The sequence below is a fragment of the Rhinoderma darwinii genome, assembly GCF_050947455.1.
Source record: "Rhinoderma darwinii isolate aRhiDar2 chromosome 5 unlocalized genomic scaffold, aRhiDar2.hap1 SUPER_5_unloc_1, whole genome shotgun sequence".
NCBI classification, from domain to species: Eukaryota; Metazoa; Chordata; class Amphibia; order Anura; family Rhinodermatidae; genus Rhinoderma; species Rhinoderma darwinii.
In genome coordinates this window covers 1-21,769 of record NW_027461765.1, presented here as the reverse complement: position 1 = coordinate 21,769, position 21,769 = coordinate 1, and the positions used below count along the sequence as shown (strand labels likewise).

General features: G+C 40.5%; 1 protein-coding gene across 1 annotated transcript in view; it reads right to left on the bottom strand.

The window, feature by feature from the left end:
- LOC142684354 (SCO-spondin-like) overlaps positions 1-20,753 on the bottom strand; it is a gene marked incomplete at its 5' end in the record, with an annotated part of 350,250 nt that extends 329,497 nt beyond the window's left edge. The window contains 3 exon segments of the mRNA XM_075847515.1: positions 20,422-20,538; positions 20,541-20,591; positions 20,671-20,753. Of these exon segments, the coding sequence (XP_075703630.1) occupies positions 20,422-20,538; positions 20,541-20,591; positions 20,671-20,753 (251 nt within the window).
- Positions 20,754-21,769: the final 1,016 nt, after the last annotated feature.

The following is a 21,769-nucleotide window of genomic DNA, read 5'->3' as shown; positions in this document are numbered from 1 at the left end:
TATATAATATAATTACATTGTGATCAGACATGAGATCCACACATCTTATATACAGTAACAGCTATTCATCTATTACTACTGACAACCAGCCTGTATATCATGTGTGAGAGGTTGTCACAGCCCCGCCCCCTGTTACTGACATCACTGATATATAATATAATTACATGTGATCAGACATGAGATCCACACATCTTATATACAGTAACAGCTATTCATCTATTACTACTGACAACCAGCCTGTATATCATGTGTGAGAGGTTGTCACAGCTCCGCCCCCTGTTACTGACATCACTGATATATAATATAATTAGACTGTGATCAGACATGAGATCCACACATCTTATATACAGTAACAGCTATTCATCTATTACTACTGACAACCAGCCTGTATTTCATGTGTGAGAGGTTGTCACAGCCCCACCCCCTGTTACTGACATCACTGATATATAATATAATTACATGTGATCAGACATGAGATCCACACATCTTATATACAGTAACAGCTATTCCTCTATTACTACTGACAACCAGCCTGTATATCATGTGTGAGAGGTTGTCACAGCCCCGCCCCCAGTTACTGATGACATCACTGATATATAATATAATTAGACTGTGATCAGACATGAGTTCCACACATCTTATATACAGTAACAGCTATTCATCTATTACTACTGACAACCAGCCTGTATATCATGTGTGAAAGGTTGTCACAGCCCCGCCCCCTGTTACCGACATCACTGATATATAATATAATTACATGTGATCAGACATGAGATCCACACATCTTATATACAGTAACAGCTATTCATCTATTACTACTGACAACCAGCCTGTATATCATGTGTGAGAGGTTGTCACAGCCCCGCCCCCTGTTACTGACATCACTGATATATAATATAATTACACTGTGATCAGACATGAGATCCACACATCTTATATACAGTAACAGCTATTCCTCTATTACTACTGACAACCAGCCTGTATATCATGTGTGAGAGGTTGTCACAGCCCCGCCCCCAGTTACTGATGACATCACTGATATATAATATAATTAGACTGTGATCAGACATGAGTTCCACACATCTTATATACAGTGACAGCTATTCATCTATTACTACTGACAACCAGCCTGTATATCATGTGTGAGAGGTTGTCACAGCTCCGCCCCCTGTTACTGACATCACTGATATATAATATAATTACACTGTGATCAGACATGAGATCCACACATCTTATATACAGTAACAGCTATTCATCTATTACTACTGACAACCAGCCTGTATATCATGTGTGAGAGGTTGTCACAGCTCCGCCCCCTGTTACTGACATCACTGATATATAATATAATTACACTGTGATCAGACATGAGATCCACACATCTTATATACAGTAACAGCTATTCATCTATTACTACTGACAACCAGCCTGTATATCATGTGTGAGAGGTTGTCACAGCTCCGCCCCCTGTTACTGACATCACTGATATATAATATAATGACATGTGATCAGACATGAGATCCACACATCTTATATACAGTAACAGCTATTCATCTATTACTACTGACAACCAGCCTGTATATCATGTGTGAGAGGTTGTCACAGCTCCGCCCCCTGTTACTGACATCACTGATATATAATATAATTAGACTGTGATCAGACATGAGATCCACACATCTTATATACTGTAACAGCTATTCATCTATTACTGCTGACAACCAGCCTGTATATCATGTGTGAGAGGTTGTCACAGCTCTGCCCCCTGTTACTGACATCACTGATATATAATATAATTACATTGTGATCAGACATGAGATCCACACATCTTATATACAGTAACAGCTATTCCTCTATTACTACTGACAACCAGCCTGTATATCATGTGTGAGAGGTTGTCACAGCTCCGCCCCCTGTTACTGACATCACTGTTATATAATATAATTACATTGTGATCAGACATGAGATCCACACAACTTATATACAGTAACAGCTATTCATCTATTACTACTGACAACCAGCCTGTATATCATGTGTGAGAGGTTGTCACAGCCCCGCCCCCTGTTACTGACATCACTGATATATAATATAATTACATTGTGATCAGACATGAGATCCACACATCTTATATACAGTAACAGCTATTCATCTATTACTACTGACAACCAGCCTGTTTATCATGTGTGAGGTTGTCACAGCCCCGCCCCCTGTTACTGACATCACTGATATATAATATAATTACATGTGATCAGACATGAGATCCACACATCTTATATACAGTAACAGCTATTCATCTATTACTACTGACAACCAGCCTGTATATCATGTGTGAGAGGTTGTCACAGCTCCGCCCCCTGTTACTGACATCACTGATATATAATATAATTAGACTGTGATCAGACATGAGATCCACACATCTTATATACAGTAACAGCTATTCATCTATTACTACTGACAACCAGCCTGTATATCATGTGTGAGAGGTTGTCACAGCCCCACCCCCTGTTACTGACATCACTGATATATAATATAATTACATGTGATCAGACATGAGATCCACACATCTTATATACAGTAACAGCTATTCCTCTATTACTACTGACAACCAGCCTGTATATCATGTGTGAGAGGTTGTCACAGCCCCGCCCCCAGTTACTGATGACATCACTGATATATAATATAATTAGACTGTGATCAGACATGAGTTCCACACATCTTATATACAGTAACAGCTATTCATCTATTACTACTGACAACCAGCCTGTATATCATGTGTGAAAGGTTGTCACAGCCCCGCCCCCTGTTACTGACATCACTGATATATAATATAATTACACTGTGATCAGACATGAGATCCACACATCTTATATACAGTAACAGCTATTCCTCTATTACTACTGACAACCAGCCTGTATATCATGTGTGAGAGGTTGTCACAGCTCCGCCCCCTGTTACTGACATCACTGTTATATAATATAATTACATTGTGATCAGACATGAGATCCACACATCTTATATACAGTCACAGCTATTCATCTATTACTACTGACAACCAGCCTGTTTATCATGGGTGTGGTTGTCACAGCCCCGCCCCCTGTTACTGACATCACTGATATATAATATAATTACACTGTGATCAGACATGAGATCCACACATCTTATATACAGTAACAGCTATTCATCTATTACTACTGACAACCAGCCTGTATATCATGTGTGAGAGGTTGTCACAGCCCCGCCCCCTGTTACTGACATCACTGATATATAATATAATGACATGTGATCCGACATGAGATCCACACATCTTATATACAGTAACAGCTATTCATCTATTACTACTGACAACCTGCCTGTATATCATGTGTGAGAGGTTGTCACAGCTCCACCCCCTGTTACTGACATCACTGTTATATAATATAATTACATTGTGATCAGACATGAGATCCACGCATCTTATATACAGTCACAGCTATTCATCTATTACTACTGACAACCAGCCTGTATATCATGTGTGAAAGGTTGTCACAGACCCGCCCCCTGTTACTGACATCACTGATATATAATATAATTACACTGTGATCAGACATGAGATCCACACATCTTATATACAGTAACAGCTATTCCTCTATTACTACTGACAACCAGCCTGTATATCATGTGTGAGGGGTTGTCACAGCTCCGCCCCCTGTTACTGACATCACTGATATATAATATAATGACATGTGATCAGACATGAGATCCACACATCTTATATACAGTAACAGCTATTCATCTATTACTACTGACAACCAGCCTGTATATCATGTGAGAGGTTGTCACAGCTCCGCCCCCTGTTACTGACATCACTGATATATAATATAATTACACTGTGATCAGACATGAGATCCACACATCTTATATACAGTAACAGATATTCATCTATTACTACTGACAACCAGCCTGTATATCATGTGTGAGAGGTTGTCACAGCTCCGCCCCCTGTTACTGACATCACTGATATATAATATAATTACACTGTGATCAGACATGAGATCCACACATCTTATATACAGTAACAGCTATTCATCTATTACTACTGACAACCAGCCTGTATATCATGTGTGAGAGGTTGTCACAGCTCCGCCCCCTGTTACTGACATCACTGATATATAATATAATGACATGTGATCAGACATGAGATCCACACATCTTATATACAGTAACAGCTATTCATCTATTACTACTGACAACCAGCCTGTATATCATGTGTGAGAGGTTGTCACAGCTCCGCCCCCTGTTACTGACATCACTGATATATAATATAATTAGACTGTGATCAGACATGAGATCCACACATCTTATATACTGTAACAGCTATTGATCTATTACTGCTGACAACCAGCCTGTATATCATGTGTGAGAGGTTGTCACAGCTCCGCCCCCTGTTACTGACATCACTGATATATAATATAATTACATTGTGATCAGACATGAGATCCACACATCTTATATACAGTAACAGCTATTCATCTATTACTACTGACAGTAAACCTGTATATCATGTGTGAGAGGTTGTCACAGCCCCGCCCCCTGTTACTGACATCACTGATATATAATATAATTACATGTGATCAGACATGAGATCCACACATCTTATATACAGTAACAGCTATTCCTCTATTACTACTGACAACCAGCCTGTATATCATGTGTGAGAGGTTGTCACAGCTCCGCCCCCTGTTACTGACATCACTGATATATAATATAATTACATTGTGATCAGACATGAGATCCACACATCTTATATACAGTAACAGCTATTCATCTATTACTACTGACAACCAGCCTGTATATCATGTGTGAGAGGTTGTCACAGCTCCGCCCCCTGTTACTGACATAACTGATATATAATATAATTACACTGTGATCAGACATGAGATCCACACATCTTATATACAGTAACAGCTATTCCTCTATTACTACTGACAACCAGCCTGTATATCATGTGTGAGAGGTTGTCACAGCTCCGCCCCCTGTTACTGACATCACTGTTATATAATATAATTACATTGTGATCAGACATGAGATCCACACAACTTATATACAGTAACAGCTATTCATCTATTACTACTGACAACCAGCCTGTATATCATGTGTGAGAGGTTGTCACAGCCCCGCCCCCTGTTACTGACATCACTGATATATAATATAATTACATTGTGATCAGACATGAGATCCACACATCTTATATACAGTAACAGCTATTCATCTATTACTACTGACAACCAGCCTGTTTATCATGTGTGAGGTTGTCACAGCCCCGCCCCCTGTTACTGACATCACTGATATATAATATAATTACATGTGATCAGACATGAGATCCACACATCTTATATACAGTAACAGCTATTCATCTATTACTACTGACAACCAGCCTGTATATCATGTGTGAGAGGTTGTCACAGCTCCGCCCCCTGTTACTGACATCACTGATATATAATATAATTAGACTGTGATCAGACATGAGATCCACACATCTTATATACAGTAACAGCTATTCATCTATTACTACTGACAACCAGCCTGTATATCATGTGTGAGAGGTTGTCACAGCCCCACCCCCTGTTACTGACATCACTGATATATAATATAATTACATGTGATCAGACATGAGATCCACACATCTTATATACAGTAACAGCTATTCCTCTATTACTACTGACAACCAGCCTGTATATCATGTGTGAGAGGTTGTCACAGCCCCGCCCCCAGTTACTGATGACATCACTGATATATAATATAATTAGACTGTGATCAGACATGAGTTCCACACATCTTATATACAGTAACAGCTATTCATCTATTACTACTGACAACCAGCCTGTATATCATGTGTGAAAGGTTGTCACAGCCCCGCCCCCTGTTACCGACATCACTGATATATAATATAATTACATGTGATCAGACATGAGATCCACACATCTTATATACAGTAACAGCTATTCATCTATTACTACTGACAACCAGCCTGTATATCATGTGTGAGAGGTTGTCACAGCCCCGCCCCCTGTTACTGACATCACTGATATATAATATAATTACACTGTGATCAGACATGAGATCCACACATCTTATATACAGTAACAGCTATTCCTCTATTACTACTGACAACCAGCCTGTATATCATGTGTGAGAGGTTGTCACAGCCCCGCCCCCAGTTACTGATGACATCACTGATATATAATATAATTAGACTGTGATCAGACATGAGTTCCACACATCTTATATACAGTAACAGCTATTCATCTATTACTACTGACAACCAGCCTGTATATCATGGGTGAAAGGTTGTCACAGCCCCGCCCCCTGTTACCGACATCACTGATATATAATATAATTACATGTGATCAGACATGAGATCCACACATCTTATATACAGTAACAGCTATTCATCTATTACTACTGACAACCAGCCTGTATATCATGTGTGAGAGGTTGTCACAGCTCCGCCCCCTGTTACTGACATCACTGATATATAATATAATTACACTGTGATCAGACATGAGATCCACACATCTTATATACAGTAACAGCTATTCATCTATTACTACTGACAACCAGCCTGTATATCATGTGTGAGAGGTTGTCACAGCTCCGCCCCCTGTTACTGACATCACTGATATATAATATAATTACACTGTGATCAGACATGAGATCCACACATCTTATATACAGTAACAGCTATTCATCTATTACTACTGACAACCAGCCTGTATATCATGTGTGAGAGGTTGTCACAGCTCCGCCCCCTGTTACTGACATCACTGATATATAATATAATTACACTGTGATCAGACATGAGATCCACACATCTTATATACAGTAACAGCTATTCATCTATTACTACTGACAACCAGCCTGTATATCATGTGTGAGAGGTTGTCACAGCTCCGCCCCCTGTTACTGACATCACTGATATATAATATAATGACATGTGATCAGACATGAGATCCACACATCTTATATACAGTAACAGCTATTCATCTATTACTACTGACAACCAGCCTGTATATCATGTGTGAGAGGTTGTCACAGCTCCGCCCCCTGTTACTGACATCACTGATATATAATATAATTAGACTGTGATCAGACATGAGATCCACACATCTTATATACTGTAACAGCTATTCATCTATTACTGCTGACAACCAGCCTGTATATCATGTGTGAGAGGTTGTCACAGCTCTGCCCCCTGTTACTGACATCACTGATATATAATATAATTACATTGTGATCAGACATGAGATCCACACATCTTATATACAGTAACAGCTATTCCTCTATTACTACTGACAACCAGCCTGTATATCATGTGTGAGAGGTTGTCACAGCTCCGCCCCCTGTTACTGACATCACTGTTATATAATATAATTACATTGTGATCAGACATGAGATCCACACAACTTATATACAGTAACAGCTATTCATCTATTACTACTGACAACCAGCCTGTATATCATGTGTGAGAGGTTGTCACAGCCCCGCCCCCTGTTACTGACATCACTGATATATAATATAATTACATTGTGATCAGACATGAGATCCACACATCTTATATACAGTAACAGCTATTCATCTATTACTACTGACAACCAGCCTGTTTATCATGTGTGAGGTTGTCACAGCCCCGCCCCCTGTTACTGACATCACTGATATATAATATAATTACATGTGATCAGACATGAGATCCACACATCTTATATACAGTAACAGCTATTCATCTATTACTACTGACAACCAGCCTGTATATCATGTGTGAGAGGTTGTCACAGCTCCGCCCCCTGTTACTGACATCACTGATATATAATATAATTAGACTGTGATCAGACATGAGATCCACACATCTTATATACAGTAACAGCTATTCATCTATTACTACTGACAACCAGCCTGTATATCATGTGTGAGAGGTTGTCACAGCCCCACCCCCTGTTACTGACATCACTGATATATAATATAATTACATGTGATCAGACATGAGATCCACACATCTTATATACAGTAACAGCTATTCCTCTATTACTACTGACAACCAGCCTGTATATCATGTGTGAGAGGTTGTCACAGCCCCGCCCCCAGTTACTGATGACATCACTGATATATAATATAATTAGACTGTGATCAGACATGAGTTCCACACATCTTATATACAGTAACAGCTATTCATCTATTACTACTGACAACCAGCCTGTATATCATGTGTGAAAGGTTGTCACAGCCCCGCCCCCTGTTACTGACATCACTGATATATAATATAATTACACTGTGATCAGACATGAGATCCACACATCTTATATACAGTAACAGCTATTCCTCTATTACTACTGACAACCAGCCTGTATATCATGTGTGAGAGGTTGTCACAGCTCCGCCCCCTGTTACTGACATCACTGTTATATAATATAATTACATTGTGATCAGACATGAGATCCACACATCTTATATACAGTCACAGCTATTCATCTATTACTACTGACAACCAGCCTGTTTATCATGGGTGTGGTTGTCACAGCCCCGCCCCCTGTTACTGACATCACTGATATATAATATAATTACACTGTGATCAGACATGAGATCCACACATCTTATATACAGTAACAGCTATTCATCTATTACTACTGACAACCAGCCTGTATATCATGTGTGAGAGGTTGTCACAGCCCCGCCCCCTGTTACTGACATCACTGATATATAATATAATGACATGTGATCCGACATGAGATCCACACATCTTATATACAGTAACAGCTATTCATCTATTACTACTGACAACCTGCCTGTATATCATGTGTGAGAGGTTGTCACAGCTCCACCCCCTGTTACTGACATCACTGTTATATAATATAATTACATTGTGATCAGACATGAGATCCACGCATCTTATATACAGTCACAGCTATTCATCTATTACTACTGACAACCAGCCTGTATATCATGTGTGAAAGGTTGTCACAGACCCGCCCCCTGTTACTGACATCACTGATATATAATATAATTACACTGTGATCAGACATGAGATCCACACATCTTATATACAGTAACAGCTATTCCTCTATTACTACTGACAACCAGCCTGTATATCATGTGTGAGGGGTTGTCACAGCTCCGCCCCCTGTTACTGACATCACTGATATATAATATAATGACATGTGATCAGACATGAGATCCACACATCTTATATACAGTAACAGCTATTCATCTATTACTACTGACAACCAGCCTGTATATCATGTGAGAGGTTGTCACAGCTCCGCCCCCTGTTACTGACATCACTGATATATAATATAATTACACTGTGATCAGACATGAGATCCACACATCTTATATACAGTAACAGCTATTCATCTATTACTACTGACAACCAGCCTGTATATCATGTGTGAGAGGTTGTCACAGCTCCGCCCCCTGTTACTGACATCACTGATATATAATATAATTACACTGTGATCAGACATGAGATCCACACATCTTATATACAGTAACAGCTATTCATCTATTACTACTGACAACCAGCCTGTATATCATGTGTGAGAGGTTGTCACAGCTCCGCCCCCTGTTACTGACATCACTGATATATAATATAATGACATGTGATCAGACATGAGATCCACACATCTTATATACAGTAACAGCTATTCATCTATTACTACTGACAACCAGCCTGTATATCATGTGTGAGAGGTTGTCACAGCTCCGCCCCCTGTTACTGACATCACTGATATATAATATAATTAGACTGTGATCAGACATGAGATCCACACATCTTATATACTGTAACAGCTATTGATCTATTACTGCTGACAACCAGCCTGTATATCATGTGTGAGAGGTTGTCACAGCTCCGCCCCCTGTTACTGACATCACTGATATATAATATAATTACATTGTGATCAGACATGAGATCCACACATCTTATATACAGTAACAGCTATTCATCTATTACTACTGACAGTAAACCTGTATATCATGTGTGAGAGGTTGTCACAGCCCCGCCCCCTGTTACTGACATCACTGATATATAATATAATTACATGTGATCAGACATGAGATCCACACATCTTATATACAGTAACAGCTATTCCTCTATTACTACTGACAACCAGCCTGTATATCATGTGTGAGAGGTTGTCACAGCTCCGCCCCCTGTTACTGACATCACTGATATATAATATAATTACATTGTGATCAGACATGAGATCCACACATCTTATATACAGTAACAGCTATTCATCTATTACTACTGACAACCAGCCTGTATATCATGTGTGAGAGGTTGTCACAGCTCCGCCCCCTGTTACTGACATAACTGATATATAATATAATTACACTGTGATCAGACATGAGATCCACACATCTTATATACAGTAACAGCTATTCCTCTATTACTACTGACAACCAGCCTGTATATCATGTGTGAGAGGTTGTCACAGCTCCGCCCCCTGTTACTGACATCACTGTTATATAATATAATTACATTGTGATCAGACATGAGATCCACACAACTTATATACAGTAACAGCTATTCATCTATTACTACTGACAACCAGCCTGTATATCATGTGTGAGAGGTTGTCACAGCCCCGCCCCCTGTTACTGACATCACTGATATATAATATAATTACATTGTGATCAGACATGAGATCCACACATCTTATATACAGTAACAGCTATTCATCTATTACTACTGACAACCAGCCTGTTTATCATGTGTGAGGTTGTCACAGCCCCGCCCCCTGTTACTGACATCACTGATATATAATATAATTACATGTGATCAGACATGAGATCCACACATCTTATATACAGTAACAGCTATTCATCTATTACTACTGACAACCAGCCTGTATATCATGTGTGAGAGGTTGTCACAGCTCCGCCCCCTGTTACTGACATCACTGATATATAATATAATTAGACTGTGATCAGACATGAGATCCACACATCTTATATACAGTAACAGCTATTCATCTATTACTACTGACAACCAGCCTGTATATCATGTGTGAGAGGTTGTCACAGCCCCACCCCCTGTTACTGACATCACTGATATATAATATAATTACATGTGATCAGACATGAGATCCACACATCTTATATACAGTAACAGCTATTCCTCTATTACTACTGACAACCAGCCTGTATATCATGTGTGAGAGGTTGTCACAGCCCCGCCCCCAGTTACTGATGACATCACTGATATATAATATAATTAGACTGTGATCAGACATGAGTTCCACACATCTTATATACAGTAACAGCTATTCATCTATTACTACTGACAACCAGCCTGTATATCATGTGTGAAAGGTTGTCACAGCCCCGCCCCCTGTTACCGACATCACTGATATATAATATAATTACATGTGATCAGACATGAGATCCACACATCTTATATACAGTAACAGCTATTCATCTATTACTACTGACAACCAGCCTGTATATCATGTGTGAAAGGTTGTCACAGCCCCGCCCCCTGTTACTGACATCACTGATATATAATATAATTACACTGTGATCAGACATGAGATCCACACATCTTATATACAGTAACAGCTATTCCTCTATTACTACTGACAACCAGCCTGTATATCATGTGTGAGAGGTTGTCACAGCCCCGCCCCCAGTTACTGATGACATCACTGATATATAATATAATTAGACTGTGATCAGACATGAGTTCCACACATCTTATATACAGTAACAGCTATTCATCTATTACTACTGACAACCAGCCTGTATATCATGGGTGAAAGGTTGTCACAGCCCCGCCCCCTGTTACCGACATCACTGATATATAATATAATTACATGTGATCAGACATGAGATCCACACATCTTATATACAGTAACAGCTATTCATCTATTACTACTGACAACCAGCCTGTATATCATGTGTGAGAGGTTGTCACAGCTCCGCCCCCTGTTACTGACATCACTGATATATAATATAATTACACTGTGATCAGACATGAGATCCACACATCTTATATACAGTAACAGCTATTCATCTATTACTACTGACAACCAGCCTGTATATCATGTGTGAGAGGTTGTCACAGCTCCGCCCCCTGTTACTGACATCACTGATATATAATATAATTACACTGTGATCAGACATGAGATCCACACATCTTATATACAGTAACAGCTATTCATCTATTACTACTGACAACCAGCCTGTATATCATGTGTGAGAGGTTGTCACAGCTCCGCCCCCTGTTACTGACATCACTGATATATAATATAATTACACTGTGATCAGACATGAGATCCACACATCTTATATACAGTAACAGCTATTCATCTATTACTACTGACAACCAGCCTGTATATCATGTGTGAGAGGTTGTCACAGCTCCGCCCCCTGTTACTGACATCACTGATATATAATATAATGACATGTGATCAGACATGAGATCCACACATCTTATATACAGTAACAGCTATTCATCTATTACTACTGACAACCAGCCTGTATATCATGTGTGAGAGGTTGTCACAGCTCCGCCCCCTGTTACTGACATCACTGATATATAATATAATTAGACTGTGATCAGACATGAGATCCACACATCTTATATACTGTAACAGCTATTCATCTATTACTGCTGACAACCAGCCTGTATATCATGTGTGAGAGGTTGTCACAGCTCTGCCCCCTGTTACTGACATCACTGATATATAATATAATTACATGTGATCAGACATGAGATCCACACATCTTATATACAGTAACAGCTATTCCTCTATTACTACTGACAACCAGCCTGTATATCATGTGTGAGAGGTTGTCACAGCTCCGCCCCCTGTTACTGACATCACTGATATATAATATAATTACATTGTGATCAGACATGAGATCCACACATCTTATATACAGTAACAGCTATTCATCTATTACTACTGACAACCAGCCTGTATATCATGTGTGAGAGGTTGTCACAGCTCCGCCCCCTGTTACTGACATAACTGATATATAATATAATTACACTGTGATCAGACATGAGATCCACACATCTTATATACAGTAAGGGTATGTGCACACACACTAATTACGTCCGTAATTGACGGACGTATTTCGGCCGCAAGTCCCGGACCGAACACAGTGCAGGGAGCCGGGCTCCTACCATCATACTTATGTACGATGCTAGGAGTCCCTGCCTCGCTGCAGGACCACTGTCACGTACTGAAAACATGATTACAGTAAGGGACAGTTGTCCTGCAGCGAGGCAGAGACTCCTAGCATCGTACATAAGTATGATGCTAGGAGCCCGGCTCCCTGCACTGTGTTCGGTCCGGGACTTGCGGCCGAAATACGTCCGTCAATTACGGACGTAATTAGTGTGTGTGCACATACCCTAACAGCTATTCCTCTATTACTACTGACAACCAGCCTGTATATCATGTGTGAGAGGTTGTCACAGCTCCGCCCCCTGTTACTGACATCACTGTTATATAATATAATTACATTGTGATCAGACATGAGATCCACACAACTTATATACAGTAACAGCTATTCATCTATTACTACTGACAACCAGCCTGTATATCATGTGAGAGGTTGTCACAGCTCCGCCCCCTGTTACTGACATCACTGATATATAATATAATTACATTGTGATCAGACATGAGATCCACACATCTTATATACAGTAACAGCTATTCATCTATTACTACTGACAACCAGCCTGTTTATCATGTGTGAGGTTGTCACAGCCCCGCCCCCTGTTACTGACATCACTGATATATAATATAATTACATGTGATCAGACATGAGATCCACACATCTTATATACAGTAACAGCTATTCATCTATTACTACTGACAACCAGCCTGTATATCATGTGTGAGAGGTTGTCACAGCCCCGCCCCCTGTTACTGACATCACTGATATATAATATAATTACATGTGATCAGACATGAGATCCACACATCTTATATACAGTAACAGCTATTCCTCTATTACTACTGACAACCAGCCTGTATATCATGTGTGAGAGGTTGTCACAGCCCCGCCCCCAGTTACTGATGACATCACTGATATATAATATAATTAGACTGTGATCAGACATGAGTTCCACACATCTTATATACAGTAACAGCTATTCATCTATTACTACTGACAACCAGCCTGTATATCATGTGTGAAAGGTTGTCACAGCCCCGCCCCCTGTTACCGACATCACTGATATATAATATAATTACATGTGATCAGACATGAGATCCACACATCTTATATACAGTAACAGCTATTCATCTATTACTACTGACAACCAGCCTGTATATCATGTGTGAGAGGTTGTCACAGCTCCGCCCCCTGTTACTGACATCACTGATATATAATATAATTAGACTGTGATCAGACATGAGATCCACACATCTTATATACAGTAACAGCTATTCATCTATTACTACTGACAACCAGCCTGTATATCATGTGTGAGAGGTTGTCACAGCCCCACCCCCTGTTACTGACATCACTGATATATAATATAATTACATGTGATCAGACATGAGATCCACACATCTTATATACAGTAACAGCTATTCATCTATTACTACTGACAACCAGCCTGTATATCATGTGTGAGAGGTTGTCACAGCCCCGCCCCCTGTTATTGACATCACTGATATATAATATAATGACATGTGATCAGACATGAGATCCACACATCTTATATACAGTAACAGCTATTCATCTATTACTACTGACAACCTGCCTGTATATCATGTGTGAGAGGTTGTCACAGCTCCGCCCCCTGTTACTGACATCACTGTTATATAATATAATTACATTGTGATCAGACATGAGATCCACACATCTTATATACAGTCACAGCTATTCATCTATTAGTACTGACAACCAGCCTGTATATCATGTGTGAAAGGTTGTCACAGCCCCGCCCCCTGTTACTGATGACATCACTGATATATAATATAATTACATGTGATCAGACATGAGATCCACACATCTTATATACAGTAACAGCTATTCCTCTATTACTACTGACAACCAGCCTGTATATCATGTGTGAGAGGTTGTCACAGCCCCGCCCCCTGTTACTGATGACATCACTGATATATAATATAATTACATGTGATCAGACATAGTAGGTTAGTGGAGAGAAAAAAACGGATCTATCTCGGCGCTGCTAGGTGGTATAGGACGAGGAAGAAACAGGTAGTCTCTTGTGATATTGCTGAAACTTTTTTATTGCAGTAGCAACGCGTTTCGACGCCGAACTGGCGTCTTCATCAGGCATAAAAAATGTTTAAAACAGGACAGTATATATACACACACCACTGAGTGGTGATTGGCCCAATTCAGATGAGGCAAAGATTGACATGTAAAAAACCGCCAAAAAACACTTTGGGGGTCAAAGTTCAAATTAAATAGGCAAATACAAGGAAAACAGTGTGCATAGATGTTAAAGTGATAACCATAAGAAAATACATATAATAATACTAGAAATAAGTATAGTTAAAATATATAACTGAGAATGAGTCAAAAGGGAACAGCGTGTCACATCTGGATTTCGGAACTGATGAGAGATCGGCTTTTTATTATTAAAGATCGGCTTTTTATTAAAAGATGTATGTATATATAGAAGAAGTATCTAAAGTTGTGGATGAGTGTTTATTTTTATTTTTGTTTTAATTTTTATTACTTGCTTTTTGCTTTTAAAACATCTCGGGAGAGTCTGTCAGTTTCGGATTTTTATTGTGTAGAACGTTGTCAAAGGAACCATGTAAACTACGGCGGCCGGGGAGGACCAAAATTGGAAAGCATGAAGTGGAACGCAGGTGGTGGAACGCACAGTGGCCCGCATGGTGACCCGCATATTCGGCAGGTTGGTGTGGGCGACATCGGAGAAGAACGAAAAGGCTGGGGATAACCAGGTAGGGAAACACATCAGTATGTGTGTGCATGAGGTGGAACGCATGTAGTGGAACGCACTGTGGCCCGCATGATGACCCGCATATTCGGCAGGTCAGTGTGGGCGACATCGGAGAAGAAAGAAGAAAGGCTGGGGATAACCAGGTAGGGAAATACATCGAATGCCATTAGTATGTGTGTACACGGGGGGTGTGTGTGTTGTTTTAACTCAAAATGTCCGGGTTTTGAATAACGGGAACGTGGTTGGTAGTGTTTCCAGACGAGTGGAGTCTAGATGCTATTAATGTAGTTAGTCCAAGCTTGATTCCGAAATATCATTTAGGCCCTTTGGATGTAGTGTGTCCAATTTAAAAATCCAATAATTTTCCCGTTGTTTCAGTTTGTTGAACCTATTTGGGACATCAAGGGGGATATGTTCTATAGGGGTGATGCTGATTAGATTAAATTGGCATTTATGTATCTGGGCAAAATGCCGTGACACACTATGTTTCACGAAACCTGTGTTAACGTTAAAGCGGTGGTTATTGACCCGGGTTCTCAAGCATTGAGTGGTTCTGCCAATGTATTGTAGTTGGCACGGGCATTCAATAAGGTAAATCACATATGAACTTCCACAGTTAAGGAAGGTTCTAATGGGGAAAGATTCTCTGGTTACCGTGGATGTATATGTATGTTTTTTATTACAGATGATGTTGCAACATAGGCAACGGGAATGGCCACATTTGTAGGAACCTTTCAGATCGGACATAAAATGCGTATTGGATGATGATTGTTTTTTGATCCTACTGGGGGCTAGAATATTTTTAAGATTTAGGGACCGCTTAAAAGTGATGTTGGGTTTAGCCGGTATCAGGTCTATTCCCATTACTGCAAGTATTTTTTCCCGTCCAAAAGGTGTCCCAACTCCGCAGATACCCATTAATGCATTTAAATCCTCTGATTTAGACCTCCATCTATCTAGACTCATTTCCACCACTGAACCAATGGAATTGCCCCTCACTAGCAATTCCCCTATATTTTCCCTCAATGATACAATGGACGACAGTAACTCCTCTCTATTACAATTATCTACCCATAATTCTCCCCAGTCCCCCAATTCAGGTTCACCCGTCATCATATTTCATCAGCCCCCAGGTAACCCCGATCCCTCTCATAGACCTACCACCACGTTTACTGAGACAGACTTAGCCACCTCTGCCCTTGACTACACATACACTGCAACCTCTTTTTTAGGCCTTCCCTCACAACTAGTCGGCCCCCCTTTAACTCCTACCATCATGAGCGAGGAATCATTAATGCCCTTCATCAGGAGCCCGAAAGCACAAACAATTACCAACCTATTTTCCATGTTACACAAAATCTCCAGCAAAAGAAAGTTGGCTACAGAACCAGAGGACGGAGAGGAGGAAAAAATAGAAACAGACACAAACAAACCTTCCCTCAGGAAAAAGAGGAACCTTGTCCCCCACCAGGATTAACCAAAATATTTAACATATCCTCATATGTGTTGAATTCTCATGAACACAGCCTTCTCAGCAAAGGCCTATCATTTTGTCCAACATCGTCAATCAATTCATTTGAACTGTTCATGGACCTCAATAGATTTATACGGAAATTAACTTTGACAAGACATTTTGCTATGGCTAAGCATACTTCCACTCCCGTCGTTGTTCCTGAACAACCCCTAAACAGTTCAGTCACCAATGCTATCCCGGTAGACGTTCACCCTAAGTCAACATTCTATCCAACTCACCACCAGGGTCCCCTTTTGGAAACTTTTTCCACCCTTGTCAATAATGATTTTAGATCCATCGAAACACCGACACACCATCCTGATAATCTAACCCCTAATGAAAGAAAAGCATTGAAAACCCTCCAAAAAAATGCCGACATTGTCATCCGTCCGGCAGATAAGGGAGGAGGCATAGTGATCCAAGATAAAACAAATTATCTCCACGAAACCACAAGAATCCTAAGTGACACCTCATTTTACCATATACTTGCCTCTAATCCACTATCCACGTACGTATCAGAATACAAAAACCTCATAGATAATGCCGACACCGATGGTCTCATCACTAAAAAAGAGAAAGCTTTTCTGTCCGTTCCTTTTCCAAACATGCCTTTCATTTATCACTTACCCAAAATTCATAAATCACTTACTGACCCCCCAGGACGTCCGATTATATCCGGAATTGGCTCCCTCACCAGTAACCTGTCCCATTTTGTCGATCTTCACCTGCAACCATTAGTGCTCAATCTTCCATCATATCTCAAAGACTCAGCGCAATTAATCAGAGACCTGAATGACCTCAACTTCGATCCTCTCACATCCCAAATCAGCTTTTTGACAGCCGACGTCACCTCATTGTACAGCAACATACCACATAATAAAGGCATCGAAGTAACAGAATCCTTCTTATCATCCAACACTAGAATTCCTGAATCACAAGTCCAATTCATTATTAATTGTATCAGATTCATTCTCTATCATAATACGTTCAGCTTTAATAATAAATTTTACAATCAAATAAAAGGTTGTGCCATGGGCACTCGGTTTGCACCAGCCTATGCAAACCTCTACATGGGTGCCTTCGAAAACACTTATATCCATAGCCCACATCAGTTCAAGAATAACATTTTACTTTACAGGCGTTATATAGACGATTTATTCATAATCTGGAAAGGAAACAACGAGGAGGCTTCCCAATTCATTGAAAACCTCAACCACAACACCTTTGAACTAACCTTCACACACACATTTTCCCCTGTTTCTATTGACTTCCTCGACCTTACCCTCAGCCATGATAAAACTAAAAACCAATTCATCACACAAACCCATTTCAAACAGGTTGATGTCAACAGCTACATTGATTTCAGAAGTGCCCATTATCGCCCGTGGCTCCTAAACATACCCTTTGGACAGTTTAGGAGGATCAGGAAAAACTGCAGTACAGAGAAACTTTATCAAAAGGAATGTAATGTTTTGCAAAAACGTTTTATCGATAAACACTTTCCCCCGAAACTAATAGAAGGCGCAAGAACCAAAGCCACTGAATTAACACAACACTCCTGCCTTAATCCGTCCTCAAAAAACATTACCTGCTAATAATTTCAAAACCAATTTCATTACAACGTTTAATAAAGGGAACAGAATTATCAGAACCATTCTGGGCAAACACTGGCACATCATTAAGAGCGACCCCTTTCTAAAGACCTGATACCGGCTAAACCCAACATCACTTTTAAGCGGTCCCTAAATCTTAAAAATATTCTAGCCCCCAGTAGGATCAAAAAACAATCATCATCCAATACGCATTTTATGTCCGATCTGAAAGGTTCCTACAAATGTGGCCATTCCCGTTGCCTATGTTGCAACATCATCTGTAATAAAAAACATACATATACATCCACGGTAACCAGAGAATCTTTCCCCATTAGAACCTTCCTTAACTGTGGAAGTTCATATGTGATTTACCTTATTGAATGCCCGTGCCAACTACAATACATTGGCAGAACCACTCAATGCTTGAGAACCCGGGTCAATAACCACCGCTTTAACGTTAACACAGGTTTCGTGAAACATAGTGTGTCACGGCATTTTGCCCAGATACATAAATGCCAATTTAATCTAATCAGCATCACCCCTATAGAACATATCCCCCTTGATGTCCCAAATAGGTTCAACAAACTGAAACAACGGGAAAATTATTGGATTTTTAAATTGGACACACTACATCCAAAGGCCTAAATGATATTTCGGAATCAAGCTTGGACTAACTACATTAATAGCATCTAGACTCCACTCGTCTGGAAACACTACCAACCACGTTCCCGTTATTCAAAACCCGGACATTTTGAGTTAAAACAACACACACACCCCCCGTGTACACACATACTAATGGCATTCGATGTATTTCCCTACCTGGTTATCCCCAGCCTTTCTTCTTTCTTCTCCGATGTCGCCCACACTGACCTGCGAATATGCGGGTCATCATGCGGGCCACAGTGCGTTCCACTACATGCGTTCCACCTCATGCACACACATACTGATGTGTTTCCCTACCTGGTTATCCCCAGCCTTTTCGTTCTTCTCCGATGTCGCCCACACCAACCTGCCGAATATTACTACTGCCGAGTATTACTACTGACAACCAGCCTGTATACCATGTGTGAGCGGTTGTCACAGACCCGCCCCCTGTTACCGACATCTCTGTATAGTAATGATTGGAAGGTCTATAATATACAGTGTAGATGTCTCTGTTGTATAAGTCCCCACCCCTGAGGAGCTGCACGGGTCGTACATTCGGTGTCTCCGCTCCTGGGTACTGAGATGAGGGCAGCATTCGGGTGCAGCTGCCAGTTATAAGGGCTCTTACTTTTGCTCCTATGTCATGTGATTCCTCACATATAAAGATCAGAAGTCGCTGAGGGGATACTGATGAAATGACGGGGGATCTGGGGGGTATAATGGACGTGTGAAGGTCTCACCGGCGGGGGACACGTAGGAGCAGCTGAAGCAGAGCTCGGAGGTGATGTTCTTCCAGCTGTGGCCCCAGGGGTGAAGGCAGCAGTCCTCCATACTCATCAGGGTCACATTGTGGGGGCCCCGATATCCTGACAGTTCCAGGTGGAGAAGCAGCCGCCCCAAAAACCTTCTCCTTATAACAGAAAACAAAGGAGATCAGAAGAAGAGACAGCGGGCGTAAAGTACATAATGTGACCCTAATCATAACTTACCCTGTGTGCAGTCCTCGCCCGTCCAGCCCTCGCAGCACGCCCGCATCGTCCGGTTCATAACAGATGGTCTGGTGAACTGCGGCCTGATCGGGGGATGGGAGCATTGATATATATATATACTATGTAATACTCAGGAGACCCTGCCCCACCACTAAACCTGCTACATATATATATATATATATATATATATTATATACACCCATCACCTATAACATAATACCTCTGCCAGGTGAAGTGAATGACACTGATGATCAGGTTACAATGGCATCTGACAAGGGGGGGATATATTAGGGGATATATTAGGGGGATATATTAGGGGGATATATTAGGGGGGATATATTAGGGGGATATATTAGGGGGGATATATTAGGGGGGATATATTAGGGGGGATATATTAGGGGGGATATATTAGGGGGGATATATTAGGGGGGATATATTAGGGGGATATATTAGGGGGATATATTAGGGGGGATATATTAGGGGGGATATATTAGGGGGATATATTAGGGGGGATATATTAGGGGGATATATTAGGGGGATATATTAGGGGGATATATTAGGGGGATATATTAGGGGGATACATTAGGGGGATATATTAGGGGGGATATATTAGAGGGATACATTAGGGGGGATATATTAGGGGGGATATATTAGGGGGATATATTAGGGGGGATATATTAGAGGGATATATTAGGGGGGGATATTAGAGGGGATATATTAGGGAGGATATATTAGGGGGATATATTAGGGGGATATATTAGGGGATATATTAGGGGGATATATTAGGGGGGATATATTAGGGGGATATATTAGGGGGATATATTAGGGGGGATATATTAGGGGGCTATATTAGGGGGATATATTAGGGGGGATATATTAGGGGGATATATTAGGGGGAATATATTAGGGGGGTATATATTAGGGGGATATATTAGGGAGGAATATTAGGGGGGATATATTAGGGGGATATATTAGGGGGGATATATTAGGGGGATATATTAGGGGGGATATATTAGGGGGGATATATTAGGGGATATATTAGGGGGGATATATTAGGGGGATATATTAGGGGGATATATTTAGGGGGGATATATTAGGG